Source organism: Lontra canadensis, unplaced genomic scaffold (genome assembly GCF_010015895.1).
Source record: "Lontra canadensis isolate GAN:19392208 unplaced genomic scaffold, GSC_riverotter_1.0 scaffold47, whole genome shotgun sequence".
Lineage (NCBI taxonomy): Eukaryota > Metazoa > Chordata > Mammalia > Carnivora > Mustelidae > Lontra > Lontra canadensis.
Window position 1 is genome coordinate 5,732,997 of NW_022631041.1, and position 26,109 is coordinate 5,759,105.

Consider the following 26,109-nt stretch of genomic DNA (forward strand, 5'->3'; position numbering starts at 1 on the left):
GCAAGGCAGCTTAAGGTTTGGGGCCTTTCTCTGATTAATAAGATGTTTAAGGCCCTAAAGATATGTTCTATCATATACAATACCCACATTTTCCATGCATTTCTTATTTTTAGTGAAAGTTATCGGTTTATTGGAAGCTGAAATTTTCTTTTAGAAGCAAAAGATGGTTTTAGCATTGTAAAAGTTAGAATTAGCTTCTTGGCACGAAATTTAATTTTGCGAAGGAGAAACCATGGTTTTAACTACACTGTAACTGTAATATTCATTACTGAGAATGCCACACTAGCCTCTGGAGGAACATCCTATTTCAGGAATACGTAGAATGCTCTAGTCCTTCACAAAATAGTGTCGTAGTTGCTGCAATGGATTCAGCTGGGTTTCACAGACCCCTGTTTGTCTGGCCTTACCTATTATGTAAGTCTCTTGCTTCTTTTCTGTTTTCCCAAAATGATTATCTAAGGGGACTGTAATTTCTGATTGATTGATTTACTGATTAATATTAGGGGAGTTCTACCAGCTGGGAAGTGGGACAAAATAAACTTTACGTGAGATTCCAATTAAAGTGGTCATGCTTGCTATTAAAGTGCAGGAGGAAATATGACGTTGTTTCAGACTTTCTATTACAGCTCTTCTCTGACTTTATTTTTCTTTATACAGTTGATGGACTGGACAAAGCTTCTCTAGCAAATTCAGATGGCCCAACAGCAGGCTCACAAACACCTCCCTTCAAGAGAAAGGGGAAACTCTCCACCATCGGTAAAATCTTTAAACCTTGGAAATGGAGGAAAAAGAAGACCAGTGACAAATTTAGAGAAACCTCAGCAGGTATGAGTATCATAACTTTACTAGAAGATAAATCGTTACATTTTTTATAAGATAAAAATTGTGTCTTGTAGGGCTTTTTTTCCCCAGAAAAAAAAGGCCATATTTGAAATGAAATTAGACTTAACTTAGAGTCCTGATTTGCCTGCTTTCCCACTCATTGACTTTCTAATATACCCTTGTTTTTAAAAATATACTTCATACAGAAAACTAGTATGGAGGGAGGGGAAGTGAAAGAAGGTGTAATAGAAAATTAGAAGGGGAAATGTTATTTATCAACATTGTAGCTGAAATAGCCATTCACATACACACACACACACACACACACACTCACACATACTATTATCTATCTACTTAGTTCCAGTAACACAATCCTATTTGTTAATTAAGAAAAATTTTTGAATGTCTTTTTTTAATGTGTTTGTTTTATGGGAAAAATAAATGTAAATGGCTGTTTGAAAGAAAAGTGTTTCTGTATTTTATTGTTAAATTTAAAATTTCCATCATACCTTTAAGACAAATAAATGGTTTCTGTCCTAAGGGAGTCAGAACACTATTGGTGTGTAAATTTTTTTATTATTTTGTGGATTTGTTAAGCTTTAAGAATTACATTATTTCGTACCTTTCATGTGGACTCATGGAAAAAATTTGCTTTTTATCTCAGGCCAGAACTAAGCCCAAGTTAAACGAGTATTACCTTTAAGGTAGAAAAGCATTTATCTCTTGATATAAGTTCAACATTCTTTATGCTTATATTGTCTAATACAATCGCTTTATCAGAATTCCTCATTGCGCCAAGGTTAATATTGTCGGTGTATGTAGAGGGTCACAGAGCATATTTTACTGGTCTGTGCTAACATAGGAGTTGGCCTTTAGTTCTAGAGCTGTGAAATAAAATAGAAAATACCTCAAATAGCACATAGGTATGGAATAGGGACACCAAAGCTTCCTAACGAAATTGCCTGTGATGCATTTGCTGCTGTATAACTTCTTTGAGCATGTAATATTTAATAAAGAAATAATGATACCATATCTGGGATTTGTTTCAAAATCCTGGAGGTGGGGTGAGTATAGATGAAAGAAGATTGGCCATAAGTTGGTGATTGCTTAAGCTTCGTCATGGGTACTGGGGGGTTATTATTCTCTCCTCTCTGTGTGGACGTATTGGAAAATTTCTGTAATAAAAGATAGGGAAAATAAAAGAGACCTGGCTTAGGGGGAAATAAAAATAGATTGGTTATCACATTTTCTATACTTTCTAATTGGTTTCTTGGATTAGAAGGCAATGGCAAGTGAACAGAGTGCTGTGCTGAGTGAGTAAGGACATCTGGGTTCTGGTAGTGTCTTTGCCATCGAGGTACCCCGTGACCTTGAGCAAGTCAGATCAGAGTCAAATGAAATTATTCTAAGGTGCTTTCATTTCCAGATTCTGTTGTCAGTCCTTAACTCCTAATCCCTGGCTGGACATCTTATTCTCCCATATTCTTCAGTTGTGAATGGAACCACAACTGGTCTTCTTACTGTCCTCCTCTCACATTTCCCTGAGTGTTGAGAGAATCTGGCCCTTTGGGTTACCATGGCTACCCAGGATGGGAGTAGGGCTCCAGACAGTACCAATAAGAAGATACTGAGAAGAGAGGATGGAAGTCTCCTCTTTTGTTTAGCTTGCCCTTTACTTGAATCTTGGATGCTAACAACTCTCTCCCTAATGAAGAAAAGATAACCACAAAGAAATTCTCCTTCACTTTTCTTTGTCATCTCTTTTTAATTATTTTGACAGTAGGGAGGCTGTAGCCCTGAATATTTTAGAAAAGTCATTTTAAACAGCCTTAAGTGTTATTTTATGTTAGCCCGTATTTGTTGAGGAAAGCCTAGCCATCTTTCTATTCTGTTTTCTTTTCAGAGTCACACAGGATTTTATATAAGGTTGGCTCCAAAGAGTTATTTGTGGGTTCTGTAGCCCTAGTTCCTAAAGACTACCAAACTACATTAATAACCTGAAAAGTTATTAGATGTCTGTTTTCTTTGCATCCAAATTATGACATCACAGAATAAAGACAAGCCAAGTAGACACGTTAACAATTCTTTGTGAATTTATCTGCTGCATTTGTGTCATTTCTTTCTAAACCCATATTAATGTCGTACTTGAATTTCGTAAGATGTTATCAAGTGTCCCATTATAAAATATTTTGTTGTTACTTTATGTATATGCTTATTTTAAGGCTTAAATTTCTGCTGAGTTTTATGAAGTATATCAGTGAAGCCTGAAATAAAGGGAGGCACAAAGCATATAACAAATGTTTTATTTACATTGAGGAAAGCTGTCATGTCTAGAGGAAAACTGATACATTTGGAAATAACCAAGAGAAAGGTGTTCTTTTTTTTTTTTAAAGATTTTATTTATTTATTTGACAGAGAGAGAGATCACAAGTAGGTAGAGAGGCAGGCCGAGAGAGAGGGGGAAGCAGGATTCCCGCTAAACAGAGAGCCCCATGTGGAGCTCGATCCCAGGACCCTGAGATCATGACCTAAGCCGAAGGCAGAGGCTTAACCCCCTGAGCCACCCTGGTGCCCCGAGAAAGGTCTTCTTTAATAAATTGCCTCAAACAGCGAACTCAGGTTGTTTGGATATGACCAAGGTCATGTGCTGTCTGGCACACTATAAAGCCCACCTTAGGCACGTCCCACAGTGTGTTGAGATCTGAAAGAAGGTGCATTTCTTCCAAGGCAAGTCCGTCTTGTTTTTCTTTCTTCTAAATTCCTGGTGTTATAGCCACATGGCTATGAATCTTCCTGCACTCCGCCACATAGTGATTAATACTGCTTTTCCTAGTCTGGGTTTCTGTTGAGGAAATTTTTTTTCTTTTGATTGTTAACAGAGAGGATGCAGCCCTGATTGATGATGCCATTGTAGTCATATGTTTCCCATGGCGGAGGCAGTTTAGAAGGGTCATGGTCAGTGGAGCACGTGACTCTTGATCTCTGGGTGTGAATTTGAGCTCCACATTCAGTATAGAGGTTACTTAAAGATAAAAATCTTAAAAAAAAAAAAAAGAGAGAGAGAGAGAGAAGTGTCCTGTCCTTGAGCCAACTATATATTTTTTGGAAGTCCATCTTGTTCTATAAGAGAGACAGGGCCTGGGCCCCAACTTCAGTTTCTCTGGCCTTGTTTTAAAGCAAAAAGTTGCCTGTCTCTTCAACTCTGTGCAGGCTGGTCCACAGGCTGTTGGGTTCTAGGGCTGGAGAGCAGTCTTCTTCCCATTTACTTTCCCCCAGGGCATCTTTTCTTAACTCTTCATCTCCTGAGCCAGAGGGCCCTTCTCTGGTCCCATCTTTACTCTCAGTTACATCCCTTATGTGCATTTAGAACTCAAAATGTCACTTACACTTCTTTTCCTACATAATTATTCCTCCTATTTTTTTTTTCTTTCTTTTTTTGTGGGGAGGGGTGCTGTGTGTGTTGTGGCTGAAGTTCCTCCCTCTGGGTCTTTAAATTTGCTTCCATCTCCCAAAAGCTAAGAATACAGTCAAATCCCCTGTCTGAACACAGTGGTTCTTCCAACTTCTGCAGAGTCTCTTGCCATCAAGACCAAACATCTTGAAAATCCAGCCTGTGTCACTTTGTCCACATCCTCTTCACATGGTCATTCCTTTCCCTCTGCCATCTGCGCCTGTGTCCAGCACTCCACTGACGACACTCCAAGCCTCCCAATCAGGAAATTCAGTGTCACTTCTCTCATTTTCAGCCACCCCAACCTCTGCAGCATTTGCCATCACTGGTTAGTCTTTCCTTGATTGACAAAAGATGTCATTATCGGGGCGCCTGGGTGGCTCAGTCAGTTAAGCGGCTACCTTTGGCTCAAATCATGATCCCAGGGTCTTGGGATCGAGTTCCACATCGGGCTCCCTGCTTAGCAGAGAGCCTGCTTCTCCCTCTCCCTCTGCCTGCCGCTCTGCCTACTTGTGCTCTCTATCTCTCTGTCAAGTAAATAAATAAATAAATCTTTAAAAGATGTCATTATCTTGGTTGTCTTTGACTTTTCTTTCTGCTTTTTGCTTCTACTCGCCCCCTTCTCCTCTTCCCTAAACCTTCAAGGGAGTTTGCTATGTGTCTTAGCCCTTCCCTTTTTTTTACTGTGCTCTTCCTCATCATCCATCTCTTCTTAGTACCCACATTTCTCAGGCCAAGTCTCCCCCTAAGACCTAGGCCCATCCAGCAGAGCATTGATGGGTAGCAATGCCTAAGGAGTGCATGTTAACTCAAAAATCCATTCCTAAGGTCTATCTATATCTGCACTGAAAACCATTGATTTATTAGCTCTTGTTCTGTTGCTACATGATTCACTTGTATTTTTACAAAGAAATAAGACCGATCAATAATTGGGAATTTTGAACCTCGTTTCTTCCCCTGTAGAAGCAAATAACTCATTGAGATTACTATATACCCAAATATATGTCATGAATCAGTAACAGACCACAGCACTCCATTCATATTAGTTTTTTCCAATTTCTGTTTTTCCATTTGTTCAATTCTGAGCTCGGTAGAAAATGGAATCAGAGACTTCCGTAAGTGAATATAAGTATTCCTGGAAGTGTTCTTCTGGGGTATTCTGGAGTATTCTGGAGGGAGTGAGTGAGCAAGGTTCCTGCGCTCCTGGAGCTTTCATTCTAGAGAGGCAGATGTGATGAATGAGCACAGAGTGAGGGAAGGGGGAGTGGAAAAGTACTAGGTACAAAATCCATTCCAAAGCAAAACAGATCCCTTGCCAATCCCAGGTACCCATGCTATTGCAGACATGGCTTTCTTTGGCATCTAGACTTTGAACCATGGAGTTGACTCTTCTTTGCCTCTTACTGTCTTCTATATTCCATTAGTTACCAAAACCTTTCATGTGTTTTCTCCCGGTGCAGGGCCTCCAACATTAGCTGTTCCTCTCAGTCCCTATTATCTGGTTCTTACCAGTCTATTATTGCAGGTAGCCTCTTGGTTATATTTAGGTATGAGCCGTACCAGCTATAGAAGGCTATAGAACACTGGAGAAGGTGGGGAGAGGTGAGGTTCTGGCAGTAAATTTGCCCACAGGGGAACCTAATCTAGCTGGTGAGGCTGACAGTGAAGATTCAGGATGCCAGAGGCCTTCAGGAACCCCATAGTAACTAAGATGACAACTTTCTAAGTCTCAGGCCAGGCAGATAGAACAATGGGTATTTCACACGAGAATGGCTTGTGTTCTACCCCATAGGTTAGAATAGGAGAGCATCCAGGTAAGTGAGAGTGGGAAATCCAGATAGGCCTTTAGGAGCCAGGGTGTTCTAAATTACTTAGGTGGTAGTACTCATGGGCAGATGGTGCCTGGTGTAGGAATCAGAAAGACTCAAACAGAGCCCCCATCCTTTTTTTTTTTTTAATGGAACCAGGGAATAGAGCTGGTAACTAGGACAGGAAGTTACCGAAGGATTCAGGACAGAAACTTACTGTATAAAGTGGAACACAGGGATGGTTTTGAGGGAGTGGTCTCCTCAGACTCCAAACCTCAAGTTCTGGAGCTCCTGTTGCTAGAATGGCACAGCCCAAGAGCTGGGTGACCAGAAAGAAAAAGAACTGTTGTGGATTTGGAGAAATAGGTAGGCAAACTACCCTTACCTACCCTCTCTTCTCTAGCATGTCTTGGATACCACTATGAGGGAATCTCGTAAGTGGAACTTTGGTCCTGTCGGTTCTTGCTTAAAGTGTGGCTGACCCCACATTGTTTCCTAAGTGAATTGCAGACTCTTAAGCTCTCCTCAGTGTAACCCAAACTTACCTTTCTTTTCATTTTTTTTCAGTCACTTACATTGAATTTTAGTCACACAGGGTCAGTACTTACTGAGTGTACCCCTAAGCCTTCTTATCCCCAAGCCGTTCTTCCTTTCTTCTTTCTTCTTGCTCTGAGTACCTTCTTCTCACAGCTACACCTGGGGAGATACCCGGTATATGACATGACCTGTGAAAGGGTCATGACATATCTCTTCTTTCCCAAAGATATATATTTTTTTTAAAGTAGTCTCCATGCCCATTATGGAGCCCAACATGGGTCTTGAACTCATGACCTTGAGATCAAGACTTGAGCTGAGATCAAGAATTGGATGCCCAACTGACTGAGCCACAGACACCCCTTTCATGAAGATACTCTTTTTTTTTTTTTTTTTTAGATTTTATTTATTTATTTGAAAGAGAGAGCACGAGCAGGGGTGGGAGGAGGCGAGCAGGGGTGGGAGGAGGTGGAGTGAGAGGGAGAAGCAGACTCTCCACTGAGCAGGGCACCTGAGGCAGGCTCAATCTCAGGACCCTGAGATCATGACCTGAGGCAAAAGCAAATGCTTGACTGACTGAGCCCTTCCTGAGATAGTCTTACCCTTGGTTCTTTTTCAACTGAGTAGGAACTTCCCCTCCTTTGCTTGTAATTCTCTTAAGATACGTATGCTTTGGCTTTTTTATTTATGTGTCTGCTTACAGTTTGCTGTGTAAAATATTGAAGGTCAGAGACTATCTCATTCACTTTTGCCCAACTTTAGGTGCTTTATATAATAATTTATACCTGGTATGTACTTCTTTTTTAAGAGACAGAGAGAGAAAGAGCACGTGCCCAAGTATGGGCTTGGGGGAGGGGGCGGAGAGGCAGAGGAAGAGAGTGCGAATCTTCAAGCAGGCTCCATGCCCAGCACAGACTCTGAAGATGGGCTTGATTTCAGGATGTGGAGATCATGACCTGAGCCAAAAGCAAGAGTTGGACCTTTAACCAACTGAGCCACCCAGGCACCCCCCACCCCAGATGTGTACTCTTAAATGTGCCTTGAATTGCTTATTTATTGAATATCCACTATAACGAAATATATTAAATATATTTAGTATATTACTATATTAATACATAGTAATATATAGTATATCACTATATATAATATAGTAATTACTATAAATATACTAAATATATTTAGTATATTACTATATTATTGTAATATAGTAATATACAGTATATTACTACATTATATTAATGTATATTACTATTTAATGTATATTACTATAACTAAATATCGCTAGGTGCTTTAGGACTTTGTAAAAGAAATTAAATATTGAAAATTCATAATGGGAAGGAGAAATATAGTAAATTAAAATACTAATCAAAAATATGTGCTCACAGTTGCAACCATGTACAACGTATATCATGAAGCCAATAAATAATTAGGGAAAATTTCTCTTTCCTATCTTTTGCCCTTATTTTAAAAGTAAGTTACACTCCTAAATAAAGACATTTATCTTCATTATAATCATGACTTTTTATTTGTGTTGTTAGTAATGTAGAAGGAATGCCTGCCTAGATTTTTAGATAACATTGTTGCAAGTTATCAGCATTCTAAGAATCAGAGTGATCTGTAGAGAGTCCTCTGGTAAAAACTTTAACTTACTGGTACTCTGCATTCCCTAATCATCATAATGTCTAATTTTTATTGAATGTTATCATATGCCAAGTTCTGCTCCAAGAACTTTATTCACATTACCTCATATAAACATCAAAGTTTATGAAGTTTCAGTGCTACTGTTATCCCAGTTTTACTGATGAGGACACTAAGGTCGGAAAATTCACATGACTTGCCGGAGGAGGCATACCTGGTAGGAGGCAAAAATGGTATCTGAACCCAAGCAGCGTGGTGCCAAGCCACTACTTTTGACCATTACACTATGTTGTATCTCTAGAAGATAAATCCATACCCGGATCAGTAAGGATTGATCAGTGTAAGGTGATTCTACTGTGTGGGTTTGCTTCATATACTAGAGTTTTTGTTGTGAGAAGGATTTGGTCTGAAGAATAATTTTGGTTCTACTTACTTGCCTAATTTCAGCAGCATGTGCATAGAAAAATGGTTGACAAGGGTCAACCCTTGTTTGGTCCTATTAAACCCTTATGTTTTGGTCCTATTAAAGATTGTCTTCTCTGTAACCATAAAGGCGTAATGTTACTGCTTGGGATTATTTTCTATATCTAGAAAGTAGGGCAAAGTTAGAAGATTTCATAGGGGGATATTTGTTAAGGACTGGTCTGATGGCATAATAAACAATAGCATTTTGATTTCATCTATCTTGTTCCACTAAGGAAACGGAAGTACTTTCGTGTATCATTCACCCTAGTACCATCTTGGAGGAAGGAAAGAGAATCTCTCCCTTTCCCAATGCACTGTAGCAGAAGGAAGTTACATAATCAGCCAAAGACCACATAGCACAACCAGATCCGCATAGGGCTCCTTGCTTATACATTAGACAACACGCATTTGTCTTCTCAACAGATGTGTAGTGAGCATCCACATCTACTGTGTGTCAGGCACTGTTACAGACTCTAGTGATACAGCAGGGAACAAAAGAGACAATACTGCCTTCCCCTATGGGGCTTATATTCTCGTAGGGATAGGAGGCAGAAAGTCAATCCCCAGAGTTAGAAAATGGGAAGAAAAACATAAAGCAAGGACTAGGGAATGTGGGTGAGTTACAGTTTAAGATGCAGTGGTCAGAGAAACTTTACTAGAAAAATAGCATTTGAACAAAGACAGGTGGGAGGGAAAGAAAAGCACTCAGGGAAATCCCATTAGGTAATCATATGTGTTAGAGCATGGATTTCCTTCTATCTAACAATGGTGTCAATATACTGAATGCAGTTCATTATAAATTTGTATCCAATCTTTTAACAATTAAAATATCTCCCATTCATGAACCTCCTGGTTGTTAACCTTGATATCTGTTGCTGGCACATGGATCGTAACAGATCATGTCATTTCACTCTACAATTGTAGGAGAGAAGCAGGAATCCAAGAAAGGAATTTAACTCTGTAATAGAAATGTTATGTTACAGGGCGCCTGGGTGGCTCAGTGGGTTAAAGCCTCTGTCTTCTGCTCGGGTCATGATCCCAGGGTCCTGGGATCGAGCCCCACATCGGGCTCTATGCTCCGCGGGGAGCCTGCTTCCTCCTCTCTCTCTCTGCCTTCCTCTCTGCCTACTTGTGATCTCTGTCTGTCAAATAAATAAATAAAATCTTTAAAAAAAAAATGTTTTGTTATGGCTTCCTTTCTTAAGTTAGAATTTAGGAGCCAGATTTTGACAGGGCATCAGAAATCCTGCTTCATGGAGTCTGAGTTTAGAATCCCTCATATGTCGGTGTTTTGGGGGCAGATCTTAGTATTAGTCCTGCAGAGAATGCTTTTATAAACTGAAACAATAATGTATGATCACCTCTGTGGGTAAACAGTCCCTAACTCACATGCTAGTAGTGTCCACTGTACTGATTTGTTAGATTAATTTAAAAAATTCAGTTTGGTCCACAATACACCTGAAGCTGGGCACTATTAAAACATGTTCACATACAGCTGAACACTACTTACTAAAACTCTAGGAAAATATCTTCTGAAATTTTTATTAAAATTGAGAATTTGAGGACTGTAGACTACCTTACCTTTCATCTGGGTCTGTCCCCAAGGCACAATGTCCTCTCTCTCCCCCAAACCTGATAATATGTAATCATTTAACTTCCGAGCTCCTGCTTTCTCACTCTAATTATTGGGGAAGTTTTCTTGTACACTGACCCAGAACAAACTCTCTCCAATTTTTCTAGCTACCCCTGGCTCTAATATATATATATATATTTATATATATATATATATATCTCCAAATCACAGTGTTATGTGATGGTCCTTCCATCTTTTCATAAAGTTCTTTCATCCCCTTGATGTGTTTTCAGTTCAGAGTTTCTCACCATGGGGCCATATTAAATTGTCTAGATTATTTAGTACATTTTTGTTGACTACCAGGCCCAACGCGCTATGTTCTGAGGACACAGCAATGAACAAGTCTGATGAGGCCCCTGCTCTCACAGAGCCCACAGGCTCTGTGTTCCCTTTCTTGGCCATTTTAATACCAAGGTAACACTGTGACTTCCCCCCAAATTCCTATGATTACACTTTTTAAAATATTTATATGTATATATAAATATATATATATTTTATATTTAGAATTGCATCCACAATAGGACTATATCTTGTTATTAAAATGATAAGAATTTGTCAGTAGGAATAATATATCACCCAGCTGAATCCTCCAAGCTGGGTGATCCATTTTACCCCTTCTAACAATGTGCTGTATGTCCTTTCTGTATACCCACTTCTACATATTCTCCAACATATGTCACCCTCAGTCGTGTGTGTTTCCCTGACAGGGTCCAGCTGGGTGAGCTCCCTTCTGACATTAGACCTCCCCCTTGGACTAGATCTGTCTCTTTCAGGTTATCAGGAATCCTGTCCCAACACATCTCAAAGAGTTATTTTCTTGGTTGAGACCTCAGATCTCCTTTGTGGAGGAAACTGGCCTCTATACCCCTTCATATTGTGCCCACATTTGTGGGATGCTGTTTTCTCTAAAAGCACCAGAAATCTCTGCTGCTGTGTCTTCTGTCCTAGAAACTGTCTTCCATAGGGCCTGATTTTAGACCATTATTTGAGTGTTTTCTTTCCTCTCTAATTCAGCTTTAAGGTTCTCTTCACTAGGCCAATCCAGTCTCCACCTGACATATCACTCCTTTTTCCATGGAATGCATATTGCTGTACAGATGTTCTGGTCTAGGAAACCAGACGGTGATTTGACACCATCAGTTCCAACAGCTACTCACTTGGGTTGTCCAGTCTTTGTATGTCATGATTTCAGCCAGATTAAAAAACAACCCCCGGCCATCCACACCTTTCTGTTTCCTCCTTAGAACTTCTGACTGGATGGGCTGTGTCCGATTATTTCTGGGGAAGACAATTATTCCTGTTGTTAAAAGTCAGTAGAGTAGGGGTTTGAGGAGTCTAGTTTGAGGACTCCTAGCCTAGTCTAGGAGCCTAGTTTCTCCTTTACATACTGAGAAACACACTATGAGAGGACAGTGTTCCTTCTGAGGAGTCACCCTAGTCTGGGTAAAGCGTCATCTTGAGCTCACACGTCAGTCAAAGCTCCTGGGTGACCACCGTGTGACTCTTCCTACAGGCTCTGCTGAGCCTGCCTTGTTCATTCATTCACACAGCACATACTTACTGGCCTCCTCCCGTGAGCCTACACACACTCCTGTGCTCCAAGGATGCAGTAGTTAACAAAGAGGGAAGTTTCGAGGCGTGTGAACCTTCAGTGTCTCTGGTGTACCATTCTTCTCAGCTGTCTCTTCCCTGCTACACAGCTCCAGATCCATACCGCACATCAGCCTTTCCATCTCTGGGTTCCCCATTTTTCTCCTGTCAACCTCTTAACTACAGTTTTGATTCCTCTTTTCTTTCTCCAAAACATTTCTCTTTGTGCCTTCCTTAACTACCATTTTTTCCATTCCTTCTAGTTATCTAGTACCTTTTCCAGATCAGAGCAAAGAGAGATGTTCCCTGACTCCTTTTACCTTCACGTTGAGGGGGAAAGCTGGTTTCTGTTTATAGCTCCCCTCTTGGTGGCTCCTCTCTGAGGAAGAAAAGCAGAGGTCACAGCTGAGAGATCACCGGAATGGTTTTTGCACGGTCCAGACCTCATAGCCTCCAGGTTACCGGTGGCTGTTTTTGGTAGCCCCTTGGAAACATTTCCTGTAAACCTCCCCCAGCAAAGTGGGGACCTACGAATGAAGCTTTTCAGTGAACACTGGTCTGTGCTTACTGTATCAAACCTTAGCCCTTTCAGAAAACACAAATGGGTTTTTGATTTTTCCAAAACATTTCTCTGCCTTCCCTCTCTTTTTGACCATGGGTCAATGAGCCTATATAGTCCATGGAAAAATACAGCTGCCTTTCCTGACAACCCTGATGCTGGACGCCGGAGATTTTCTTAGAAGTGGGAGTTGTGTTTGGCTAAGGTTGGAGGCAGATACACAGAGGAACTACTAACTAGTTTGCTATTACTACCTTTGTGATCATGACTTTCCCAAAAGAGGTCATTTCTCAGTCATTCACCACTCTGGTATTTTTTACTTTGAGGAGAGAGAAAGAGAGAGAGAGAGAGAGCTTGTGTGTGTGTAGTTCTGTGAATTTTAATACATGTATGTTTATGTAACTACCACCATTATCAGGATACGTCCCAGATCCATCCTTGCCCCATCCTCCTGCCCCGTCCTTCTACAGTCATACCCTCCCTCCCCTCCACCACCTCCCCCAGCTCCTAACTTCTGGCAACCACTGCTCTGTTCCTCACTATCATTTTGTTGTTTCAAGGACATCATAAACATTGAAATCACTCAGTATAAAATGTTTTGAGACTGGCTTTCTTCCCTCGCCATCTCGCCTTTGAGAGTCATCTGGGATATTGCATGTACGAGTCTCTCGTTTCTGTTGTTGGGTAGTATTCCGTGCTGTGTGTGTAACCTGTTCATTTATCCATTCACCCGTTGAAGGACGTAGATTGTTTCCGGTTTGGGTGATTATGAATAGAGCTGCTGTAAATATCCATATAAAGGCCTTTGTGTGACCAAAAGTTTTCATTTCTCTAGGGAAAATATGTAGGAGTGAGATTTTTGAGTCATACACTAAATGCATGTTTAACTTTATAAATAACTGCCACAGACTATTTTCCAGAGTTTTGTATTCCTTACCAGCAGTGCAAAGGCTCCAATTGGTCCATATCCTTGCTAGCACTTGGTATTGTCATTATTATTTTTTATTGTGGTCAAAAAACCTATTATAAAGTGTACCGCCTAAACCATTTTTAAATGTCAAGTTCAGAGATGTAAAGTGTATTTACGGTGTAATAGAACAGATCTCCAGAACTTTTTCATCTTACAGAACCGAGACTCTGTACCTATTGAACAACTCCCCACAACCCGCTCCCCACCTCCTGGTAATCACCATTCTACTTCCTATGTGTATGAAGGTGACTGCTTTAGTATATGTCATATAAACGGGATCATACAGTAGTTATCCTATTAGGACTGGTTTATTTCACTCAGCATAAAATATCCTCAAACTTCATTCATGTTGAAGCATGTGTCAGCATTTCCTTTCTTTTTATGATTGTACAGTATTTTATTGTACGTATATGTCGCATTTTGTTTACCCACTCATCTGTCAATGGACATTTGAGTTCCTTCCACCTCTTGGTTGTTGTGAATAATGCTGCTGTGAGGACAATTGTGCTATCTTTATTATTTTAGCCATTCTAGTAGGTATGTAGTAGTATTTTATCCGAGTTTTAACTGCATTTCCCTAATGCCTCATGGCATTCAGCTATTTTTCATGTACATTTCTGCCATCCGTATATCCTCTTTGGCGAATATTCTGTTCAGGTCTTTTGCCTGTTTTGTAATTGAGTTATTTATTTTCTTACTTTAAATTGTGAGAGTTCTTTTTATATTCTGGATATAAGTTCTTTGTTGGATATGTGATTGCAAATATTTTCTCGCCATCTGTAATTTGTCTTTTTATTGTGTTAATCTCTTTTGTAAAACAAAAATTCATAATTTTGATAAAGGTTAGCTTATCAGTTATTCTTTATAGGTCATATTTTTTGTGTTGTGTCTGTTCACCTAACTTCAGATCATAAAGAATTTCTTCTGTGTTTTCTGCTAAAAGTTTTATAGTTTTATATTTTACCTTTAGATCTACAATCATTTATGGGTTAATTTTTATGTTAAGGTATAAGGTTTAGGTCCAGGTTTGTTTTTACATATAAAACCCAGTCATTTTAACATCATTTGCTGCAAAGACTGTCCTTTCCCCATTTAATCATCTTTGTATCGTTTTGAAAATGAATAACCATATTTTTCTTCCATATACTTCTCTTTGATAAATATTTGTTCAAGTCTTCTGGCCAATTTTATTGAGCTATTTCTCTTCTTAATGTTGAGTTTTGAGAGATCAGATATGTTACTAAAGATATTTTCTACCACACCATAGCTTGTTTTTTCATTCTTTAACAGTGTCTGTTACAGAGCAAAAGTCTTAATTTTGATGAAATACAGTTTATTGCTTCTTTCCTTCAGGATCATGTTTTTTATATCATTTGTAAGAATTTTCAAGAGCATTTGTTGAAAAGACTATCCTTTCTCCATTGAATTGCCTTTGTGTCTTTGCCAAAAGTTAATTGGCCACATGGTCTTTGTCAAAAATTAAGACTCACATTTGTGTAGGTTTATTTCTGGACTCACTATTCTGTTCTCCTAATCTGTGTGCCTGTTCCTTCACCAATATCATTCTGTCTTGATTATTATTGTAAGTCTGAAAATTAGATACTTTAACATTTCCAACTTCATTCTTCCTTTTAAAAATTATTTTAACTAGTTTCTTTGCCTTTTCACACAAGTTTTGGCATCCGATTGCCTATATTCTCAAAAATTTCCTGCTGGGATTTTCATTGGAATTACATTAAATCTATATTCAATTTGTGTAGAATTGATAACTTCACTATGTTGGCTTTCCCAGTATGTGAACTGGTATGTCTCTCCATTTAATTAGCTCTTTTATTTCTTGCATTAGCATTTTGAAGTGTTTGGAAAACAGTATTAGGTTTATACCTAAGTATTTCTTTCCTTTTCTGTGTTTTTAAAAATTATTACAAATATATATATTTTTAAAAATTCCATTTCCAATTATTCAGTTCTGGTTTACAGAAATACAATACCTTGCTAAACCTACTTATTAGCTCTAATGAAATTCCTTAGGATTTTCTGCATAGATGATTCTATCATCTGTGATTAGGCATGGTTTCATTTCTGCCTTTCAATATGCCTTCTGTATCTTTTCTTGCCTGGCTAGGACTTCCAGTATAATAATAAGTAAGGGTGGTGAATGGGACATCCTTGTCTTTTTCCCATTCTTAGGGGGAAGGTTTCATCAAGTATGGTGGTAGCTGAAGGTTTTTTTGCAGATGTACTTTATCAAGTTGAGCAGGTTCCCTTTTTTTTTTTTTTGAATTAAAATTATAAGGCAATCATTTTATTAAAACATACTGAATTATTTACTATCTCAAGTTAATTTGCTTCTTTTTTTTTTTTAATAAACATGTAATGTATTTTTATCCCCAGGGGTACAGGTCTGTGAATCGCCAGGTTTACACACTTCATAGCACTCATCATAGCACATACCCTCCCTAAGGTCCATAACCCCACCCCCATCTCCCAACCCCCCTCCCCCCAGCAACCCTCAGTTTGTTTTGTGAGATTATGAGTCACTTATGGTTTGTCTCCCTCCCAATCCCATCTTGTTTCATTTATTCTGAGCAGGTTCCCTTTTATTCCTGATTCTCTGGGAGTATTTATTATGAACAAATGTTGAAAATCTCAGATGCTCTTTCTGCATCAGTTGATATAACCATATGGTCTTTCTTCTTTGCAACCACTTAATATGATAGATTACATTGATAGATTTTTGAATATTGAATCAGTTTTGCATCCCTGGGGTAAATCCCATTGAGTTGTGGTACATTATTCTTTCCTATGTTGCTGGATTTTACTTGATAATATTTTGTGGAGGATTTGTGATATTTGTCTGTAGTTTACTTTTCTTGTACTATTTTTGGTTTTTGGTATCAGGATGTTGTGCTGACCTCATAAATTGGTTCATTCTATTCTTTGAAAAGATTGTGTAGAATTGGTGTTATTTCTTTAGATGTTTGATAGAATTTGCCAGTGAAACAATCTGAGTCTAAAGAATTTTTTTTTTAAAAGATCTTAAGCAGCAAATTCAGTTTAAGAAGTACAAGATCATCAAGGCTATCTCCTATCTTGGATGAGTTTTGTTAGGACCTCCAGTGCTTTGAAAGAGGGCTCTTCCTCCAGGTTTCTTTATGGTTAACCAGCACCTTCATCTCCTTCAAGGAAGTTTGTGTTTAAATGCTAGCTTCTCAATGAGGTCTGCCTTCTGTCTCTATGCTGAATCTCTCCTTTCCCCCGGAATTCATTCTTTAACAGCTTTTTTTGAGATATAATTCATATGCCATACAATTCACCCATTTTACATGTGCAATTCGGTGGTTTTTAGTAATATTTACAAACTATGCCACTAGCACCATAATTAACTTTAAACAATTTCATCACCCTAAAAAGAACCCCCCCTCAGGCCGTCAGTACCCCCTTCCCCTGACCTCTGTTTTCTGTCTTAATAGGTGGGCCTGTTCTTCATGTTTCCTGTAAATGGAGTCATACAAGAAATATGTGGCCATTTGTGACTGGCTTCTTTCACTTAGTGTGATGTTTTTAAAGTTCATCCATATTGTAACATGCATCAATATTTAATTTCTTTTCATGGTCAAATAATGTTCCAGTTTATGAATATATCACATTTTATTTATCCATCCATCATCCATTGATGGACATGTATTTGGGTTGGTTCTGGTTTGGCTATTGTGAATAATGCTGCTGTGAACATTTGTGTACAAGTCTTTGTGCAGACATATTTTAATTTCTCTTGGTTATACATCTAGAAATGGAATTACTGAGTCATATGGTAATTCAATGTTTAACACTTTGAGGAACTGCCAAGACTGTTTTCCAAAGCAGCTGCACCATTTTACATTCCCACCAGCAGTGTACGAGGGTTCTAATTTCTCCACAGGCTGGACAGTATTTGTTATTATCTGTCTGTTTTATTGTGGCCTTCCTAGTGGGTGTAGTAAAGTGGGTCCCCCGGCGCTCTTGGTTCTCTTTTTCTGCCCTGACTTCTTCTTTCTACAGCACATCTTTCCTTCTTTTTTCTTTCTTTTTTTTTTTTTTTAAGATTTATTTATTTATTTGAGAGAGAGTGGTGGGGAGGAGCAGAAGGAGAGAGAGAAACTTCAGCAAACTCTGAGCTCAGTGTAGAGCCTGAGGCAGGGCTCCATCTCAAGACCCTGAGATCATGAGCTGAGCTGAAACCAAGAGTTGGATGCTTAACTGACTGTGCCACAGGCACTCCCACGTCTTATCTTATAACATTTATAAGTTATTTGTGTTGTTTATTAGCTGGTCCCCCTTCCCACTAGATTATAAATTCCATGAGCATTGGGATTTCTGTTTTCTTTTTAGATAAAATCCAAGAGCAACCAGAATAGTGTCTGGCTTGTGCTAAAGCATTTAGTAAATGTTTATTGAATGAATTAATTAATGAGGGGTTCTTGATATGCCTTACTCTAGTCCATATACATGGTGTTTGCAAGTGAATGTGATTTGGAAAGTGCTGGAATGGGGGTGGGCAACTATACCAGTTTTCAATTCTTTCTTCGTGTTCATATCATTGAGAGCTACTTAAGGGCCTTAAAGAATTAAGAAGCCAATGGGCACCTGAGTGACTCAGTTGGTTGAGCGACTGCCTTCGGCTCAGGTCATGATCCTGGAGTCCCGGAATCGAGTCCCACGTTGGGCTCCCTGCTTGTCAGGGGGTCTTCTTCTCCCTCTAACCCTCCCCCTTCTCATGCTCTGTCTCTCTCATTTTCTCTCTCTCTCTCAAATAAATAAATAAAATCTTAAAAAAAAAAAAAAGAATTGAGAAGCCAAAATAGACAAAATTAATATTTTACCAAATTTAATGGACAGGCTGGGGACCCATTCCCTCATGAATGGAGAATGAGCTTAAGTAACTGTTACTGTGTGTTCTGTATGGCAATAGCCTTTAAAAAGTCGATGGGAGGGCATCATTGACATGAAAAGGAGAGTGGGTTGTGTTTTAGTTCAGTCATTTTTGTACTCGTGTTTTAAAAGTGAACCTAATTAGACCAAATAAGTGCTAAAAATTCTGTGGATAAGAGAGAGAACATACAGGGATGCCTGGGTGGCTCAGTGGGTTAAGCTGCTGCCTTCGGCCCAGGTCATGATCCCAGGGTCCTGGGATTGAGTCTCGCATCGGGCTCCTTGCTCAGCGGGGAGCCTGCCTCTCTCTCCACCTCTGCCTGCCTCTCTCTGCCTGCTTGTGTGCTTTCTGTCTCTCTCTTTCTGACAAATAAATAAATAAATAAATAAATAAAATCTTTTAAAAAAAGAGAGAGAGAGAGAGAACATACAGTAATTTTATCATACATACTTTTTCTGAAATTCTTTTATTCTGTTTTCCTAAAGACATGTAATGGCATTAAAACAAATTTCCTCTCTATGCATACAAAATGAAGGAGACTAAATATTCCTCTTCTTTTTCTCCCAGTAGAATGAATTTTTTTGTTTCACTCTTCCCGCATATAGATGGAAAGAATCATTAAGGCCCCACCTTTTTATTTACGGAGCATTTATTATTCATTTGAGATCTATTCTAGGGATCACACCCACTTATGGGAAAGAGTAATGTAAGTGCTAACTTTTTGTATATTTTTCATAATAGAAATTAGTGGTTTCATAAATAGGAAAATCTTCCATCGTGGGTTTAAATTAGCCAGCTGCACAATGAATGGGCAAACCATTAGGACCCACCTTCTTTAGATACATAGAAACCAGAAAAATCTTATTTCTAAATAGAGTGGAAGATATTCCCTTGCCTCCTGTCCATTCTAGAAAATGCGATATTGTTTGTTTAATCCAAGCTGAGCTTTGGGGTCAAATTTGTTGAGCCATAAAGCAGACTAAGATCTCAGGCCTGCAGCCTCTACCAGGGGGAGGTAGGCTTTGCTAGGGCAAGTGAGCTCAGATAAGTAAGGTATTTTCACTGAGCATTCTGTGCAAACCTTCTCAAGTGAGCCATGGACATTACTGATTTCTGATTGTAAATGACATTATTTTAAGGAATCACACCCACTAGAATGGAATATAGAATTGTGAGCTTGCATTTCTTTTTTTTCTCTTTGCTACATTTAATTCCTGGGGAAGATATGGAGGAGAGAAACGATGTTCCCACTGACCTCTTAATGAAAAGTCTTCTGCCTCCAGAAGACATCGCTTGTATTGCTTTAAGAGACGATCTGATTGTTTATAAGCTTTATTTGGGTGGATAATTTCCTAATTTCATTTTTCTTTGGAGTAGTGCCACTTGTGAAATACTTTTTAAAGGTGCTACAGAACTCTTTCTGGCCTGGGTCAGAGAACTGAGTCAGGAAAGTCCATTATTTTATTTCCTTTGCATATTATTTCCCTTTGTGGTTTTGTTTTGATTTTTTTCATCCTGTGATACGAATCCGGTCTTTATCACTAAGGGCTAAGTCCTGGAAAGTGACTGTTTTTTGGCTTCTGTATTTTCCTGATTTGTTTCCACTTGGACTATAAATTGCAGTCTTAATTCTTACTTCTTTATGTCAAGTGAAAAGAGTTTGCTTATTGAGGCTTATAACATTTTTGTGCTAAGTTTTCTTCACCTACTTTTCCAAACCCAGACTCTCCAGCTTTTGAAACAGATGCTCTTGAGGTTTTCTTTAGTCCAAAGTCTAAGTGTTTACTTAGTACCTATTAAAAGGCAGGCAGGAGAGGCTATGGGAGAAATATAAGAGAATAAAAAGCATGGCTGGAGAGAAGATGAGATCCTGGAGAACACTTAGTAAACACAGTAAACATCACTGTGGTTAAAATTCTTTGAAAATACCTTCTCATCTTTTTTTTATCTTCAATAAATGGCTCTTAGCATTAAGATAGTCTAAACATGTCTTACAATTTAATTTATTTTAAAAATTGTGGTGGTGGGGCTCCTGGGTGGCTCAGTCAGTTAAGCTTCTGCCTTCGGCTCAGGTCATGATCCCAGGGTCCTGGGATCGAGCCCCACATCGGGCTCTCTGCTCAGCAGGGAGCCTGCTTCTCCTGTTCCCTCTGCTGTTTCCCCACTTGTGTTCTCTGGCTCTCTCTTTCACTCTCTGTCAAATAAATAAAATCTTTTTAGAAGACTTAAAAAATAAATAAATTGCAGTGTCTGGATTTGAGTTCAAGATGTATTTTTAAAAGGGCAGAATATGTACATCCTGATCCATTTTCTGTTTTCTAGCTTTTTCAAGAATGATGAGACCCTCTTTCCACCTTAATAATCAGAAATTTGGAAACAGAGAGTAGATAGGGAGACTCCTGAAAGGAAGTATTATGTCCCAGTGGAAACTTAACATTGCTGTGAAATTTTAAACGTTCTACTTTTAATTACAATAAAAAGGTGCATTTCGATAAGCCCTCGTTATTTTTTGGTGTTTTGTCTTAGAAAATGAAAACGTTAGTAAAATCACCCTTGGTCCTCTCACTGCAGGGTCAAACAGTAACCAGGTATCATTTATACCTCCTGGTTTAGTCTGGGTCTGGACCAGTTTTGCCAAAGAATACTGTTCTTTACAAGTACCATACATTCTATTAGGCAAGATGGTGGGTAGAGGAGGAAGAATGTTTAAAATGCATAATAAAACTTTTTTTAAAATTAATCCAAGAAAGTTAATACCAGCTTTCCAAGAATATTTTTTCTTCTTGTGGTTTTTTTTTTTAATTGAAGTATAATTGCCATGCAGTGTTACATTAGTTGCAGGTGTACAACATAGTGATTTGACAAATCTCTACGTTATACTGTGCACACCACAACTGCTGTCTGTCATGGTACAGTGCTGTTACAATACCATGAATGGTGACTTATTCATTCCATAACTGTAAGCTTGTAGCTTCCACTTCCTTTCACTACTTAGCCCATCCTCCTACCCTTATCTGTCTGGTAACCACCAATTTGTTCTCTGTGTTTATGGGTCTGTTTCTGCTTTGTTTGTTCTTTTGTTTGTTTTGTTTTTTAGATTCTGCATATAAGTGAAATCATATGGTATTTGTTTTTCTCTTCCTGACTTATTTCACTTAGCATCATACCCTCCAGGTCTGTCCATGTTATAAATGGCGAGATTGAATCCTTTTTTTTATGGCTGAATAATATTCATTTGTGTGTGTGTGCCTATACATACACCACCTTCATCTATTCGTCTATCAATGGACACATAGGTTGTTTAAGAAAACTAATCTGGATGCCTGGGTGGCTCAGTGGGTTAAAGCCTCTGCCTTCAGCTCGGGTCATGATCTCAGGGTCCTGGCATGGAGCTCCGCATCAGGCTCTCTGCTCAGCAGGGAGCCTGCTTCCTCCTCTCTCTCTCTCTCTCTCTCTCTGCCTGCCTCTCTGCCTATTTGTGATCTCTGTCAAATAAATAAATAAAATCTTTAAACAAAAAAAAAAAAGAAGAAGAAGAAAGCTAATCTTTGGGGGTCCCTGGGTGGCACAGTTGGTTGAGCATCTTACTCTTGATGTTGTCTCGGGTCACAATCTTGGGTTGTGAGATCGAGCCCTGAGTTGGGCTCCGCGCTTTGACTCAGCACAAGGTTGGTGTAGGATTCTCTGTCTTCCTCTTCTTCTGTCCCTCCCCTCACTCATTACCTTTCTCTCAAATAAAAAATCTTAAAGAAAAAAAAATTTTAATTACTTTAAAAAATCCAGTCTGGGGATGCCTGGGTGGCTCAGTCAATTATGTGGCTGCCTTTGGCTCAGGTCATGATCCCAGGGTCCTAGGATCAAGCCCCTAATTGGGCTCCCTGCTCAGTGGTGCCCTCTCCCCTCCACCTGCCACTCTGCCTACTTGTTCTCTCTATCTCTCTGTCAAATAAATAAATAAAATCTTTTAAAAAAACCCCGACTGTGATGGGGTATGTATATGAAATAAATAAATATGAATTTGCAGAGATGCTTACTCATTCTCCTTACTAACTCTGGTGGGTTACTCACACCTATTGTTTTGAGTTGTGATGTTTTATGACATATTTCTAGATTCACTAAATAAAAATAGGCTTTTTACATGTTAATGACTTCAAAAAATTTTGGCCTGAAGTATGAATAATTTCGGATGCCTTTAATCCTGCACAGTTGAATTTGATGTTTAGATAAGTGAGAATGTCTTAATTTAGGGTAGTTTAGTATCACTAAGGTCTCTTTCCCAGCAACTCTTGCCCGCCATTTGGCTGTCTGATCAGCGATAAAATGAGATAGGATCTCATCTCAGTCCATGCTGAGTCCCTGAAATGTGTAAGACTGTCTTGAAGCAGATCAAGGAGAAGGGCCTCAGAATTAGGAGTTCAAGCTCTCTAAGAATTTCTCTAATGGGTATTATTAATAACCTCCTAGTTTGCAAAACCTCTTGATCATGTAGAGCAGAGATTCATTTTTATATCAAGTCTCTAGCTTGTTCTTACTGAAGTTAGAATTAATTGTTCTAAGGATGGTTCTCATTTTATTTCAAACTTCTGTCCCTTTTGTGGTCTCACCCTGTTTTGGGTTTACTATCTTTTAACATGAAGAAACAAGAAATGGAAACACACAGGATGCATGCAAAAGCACCTGTCTCGAACATTTGTATTTGTCATGTGTTTTGAGAGTCACACTGGAAGAAAAGACAAGCGGTCTTTCACGTAGTTCACAGATCCTGGCCTCTGATTACTCTCCTGAGATTACTTGTACTTCCTGGCCCATGTGGGATCGGGGACTTACTCATTGTTCTAGTCCTAAACCTTATCCCTTGGGAACAAAATCCCTGAGTCCCTTGAGTTGACTTGCCATGGCTATTCCCAGCTTGCCCTCTCTGGAAACAGCAGTGACTTTAGCTGCTGCTCTTTGCACAAGGCAAAGATCATCCCCTCTTCTCTCCGTGATCTGGCCTTCGTCTGTCACCCCCTTACCTGAAAATTTTAATATACTACATATAGTGTTCAATGAAAAAGCATTGTGCTGAACAATTAGTTTTGTTTGTTTGTTTTAAAGATTTTATTAATTTATTTGAAATAGAGCAAGAGCGAACGAGAGAGAGAACCAGAGAGCATGAGCAGGCAGTGGGGGGAGAGAGGGAGAAGCAGGCTCTCCACTGAGCAGGGAGCCCAACAGGGGCCCGATCCCCGGACCCTGGAATCGTGACCTTAGCAGAAGGTAAACACCTAACCTGAGCCACCCAGGCATTCTTGCTGAACAATTTGTAAAACAGCATACCTTGGGTATAAAAAAGAGAATAATTAAAATGAATATTTGGATTTGCCTAAGAAAGTTTGGACTGGTAGAGGAGACACTAATAAAAGTGGTTATTTGCATATGGAGTACAAGTGGGGTTCAATTTGAATAGGTGGGAGATGGGGTGGAAGTGAGAGTTTTTACTGTATCCTTTTATAATTTGAACTATGAGAATGTACTACCATCTAAAATTTGCTCATTTAAAATCAACTTCAGAAAGTTTTTCTGGGGCGCCTGGGTTGCTCAGTCTTTAAGCGTCTGCCTTCAGCTCAGGTCATGATCCCAGGATCCTGGGATTGCGCCCCACATCCGGCTCCCTGCTTGGCGGGAAGCCTGGTTCTCCCTCTCCCACTCCCCCTGCTTATGTTTCCTCTCTTTCTGTGTCTCTCTCTGTCACATAAATAAATAAAATCTTTAAAAAAAAAAAAGTTTTTCTACCTCATGTCTTGAAGGGAAATTGGAAAGCATTATACTTGTGGGAAAGTTGAAATCTTTGTAATTATCAACTCAGTCTGGAGAATGCAAGCAGTAGGCTTTGTCTGGACACATTTGGGTTCAACCAGATTCTGCATATGGAATTGGAAAATGTGTTTCACCTCTGAGAGTCTCGATATCCTTATCTGTTCTAAGGAACTAAAAAGAATTGCTTAGCTTGTCTTTCAGGAATAGTGGGAAACGTGATAAGAAAATAAATACAAAAATGCGACCTAAGCATCAAATAAATGGATGATTACTATCAGGTTTCTGAAGGAAGTTGTGACACTGAATTTCCCAAGAAGGGGAGGGGATGTAGATCTCACCATCTTCCTCTTTTTTAAAGTCTAGTCAAGTTTCAAACTCTTGGGGGATAAAGAGTTTAGTTCTTTCATATTTCTGCCTTGAAAATCTAGAGAATCTTTGGCCTCTTCTGGAAGAAAATTTACTTTAAAGAAACATCTGTGTAACCGCTTTTTTGACTCTTCAAAAGTAAAAGCTCTTTATTGCTGATGAATAGTAATAGACTAAAGTAAATGGGGAATTTATTGGTTCATGTAAGTGAAAAGCCCAGGGCCAAACAGCTTTTAGGTTTGGCGGGATCTAGGTGCTTCAAAGCTAAGATTAAGAATCTCTCTTCTTCTTTGAGCCTATGTTCCTCAGTATTGGCTTTTTTTTTTTTTAAGTTAGACTTTCCTTTTATGGAGGCAAAATGACTACTTGCAGCTCTAGGCTCCTATGCAGCTAGTTTTAACAGATACAGAAGAAAGAGAAAGCCTTCTTTTCCTGTTGTTCCAAAAATTCTTGGGCTGGTTGTCATTGGTGCAGCTTGGGCACAGCCCATCTCTGAACCAGTCACCAAGGCCAGGAAGATATCGGGCTCTGACTGGACAAGCCTGGGGGCCCTCGGGCCTGAGGGTGAGGTTAGCTTCACACTTGTGGCATGGACTGTGAATGAGGGGGAAGGTGGTACCTCAAAGGCTAACTATCAGGAGGGCTGTTTCTAGAAAAAGTAGAGAAGATTAGAAAAGAGTGCTAGACATGCCTTCCCTCCCTCCCCTCAAAAAACAAAACCAAATACTTAATTTAATATATTATTTCGGGCAACATGGGGATAAAATGACAAACAAGACATCTCTCATAGGGCTTCGAGCCATGTGAATATTCAATTATGTACACATGTAGCAATGAAAAAGAATGGCTATAACTAGAAATAATAGTAATAGCTAACATTTATTCAGAGCTTTCTAGATTTTAGCTATACTGGTCTAAGCACTTTAGCTTTGTAACACATTTGATCTCCAAAAGAACCAGAAAAGGTAGCAGTCAGTCATTCTCGTATTTTAAAGATGTTATTTGTCAGAAAGAGAGAGCACAAGCAGGGGGAGTGGCAGGCGGAGGCAGAGGGAGAAGTAGGCTCCCCACTGAGCAAAGAGCTCGATGTGAAACTCGATCCCAGGACCCTGGGATCGTGATCTGAGCTGAAGGCAGATGCTTAACTGACTGAGCCACTCAGATATCAGTTCTCCCATTTTGTAGATAAAAAAGCTGAGGCACAGAAAAGTTACCTTAAAGTGCCTTAGGAGCACTGCTATCATTGACTCTAGCCAGCCTGAATGGTGACATCGTCCTGCAGGGGGCGCTGTCGGAAGCGGTCTTTGGATTGGGGGAGGATTTCATCAGAGAGGGGGAGATGGCAAAGGTATGATTCTAGGAGAAAGGGAGAAAGAAACACCGCAGGAACAGAGCTGAGGAGGTACAGGAAGTGTTTAGGAAATGGTGAGAAGTAAGAGTAAGGTTGGGCTTCAACACTGAGCTTGTGGAAAAGGATGAACAAGAGGGAGGGGGAGAAGGGTCCACTGGGACCAGTTGTGAAGCCTGGCCATGGCTCCGAGGGGTTGGGCTTTTTCCGTAGT

At 39.4% G+C, this 26,109-nt stretch overlaps 1 protein-coding gene across 6 annotated transcripts in view; it reads left to right on the forward strand.

The window, feature by feature from the left end:
- The window catches only part of PHACTR2 (phosphatase and actin regulator 2), a 257,822-nt gene that overhangs the window by 166,696 nt on the left and 65,017 nt on the right, over positions 1 to 26,109 (forward strand). For all 6 annotated transcript variants that reach the window (XM_032873080.1, XM_032873084.1, XM_032873081.1 and 3 more), the window contains exon 2: positions 658 to 825. In XM_032873080.1, the coding sequence (XP_032728971.1) occupies positions 658 to 825 (168 nt within the window). The remainder of the gene's footprint in view (positions 1 to 657; positions 826 to 26,109) is intronic.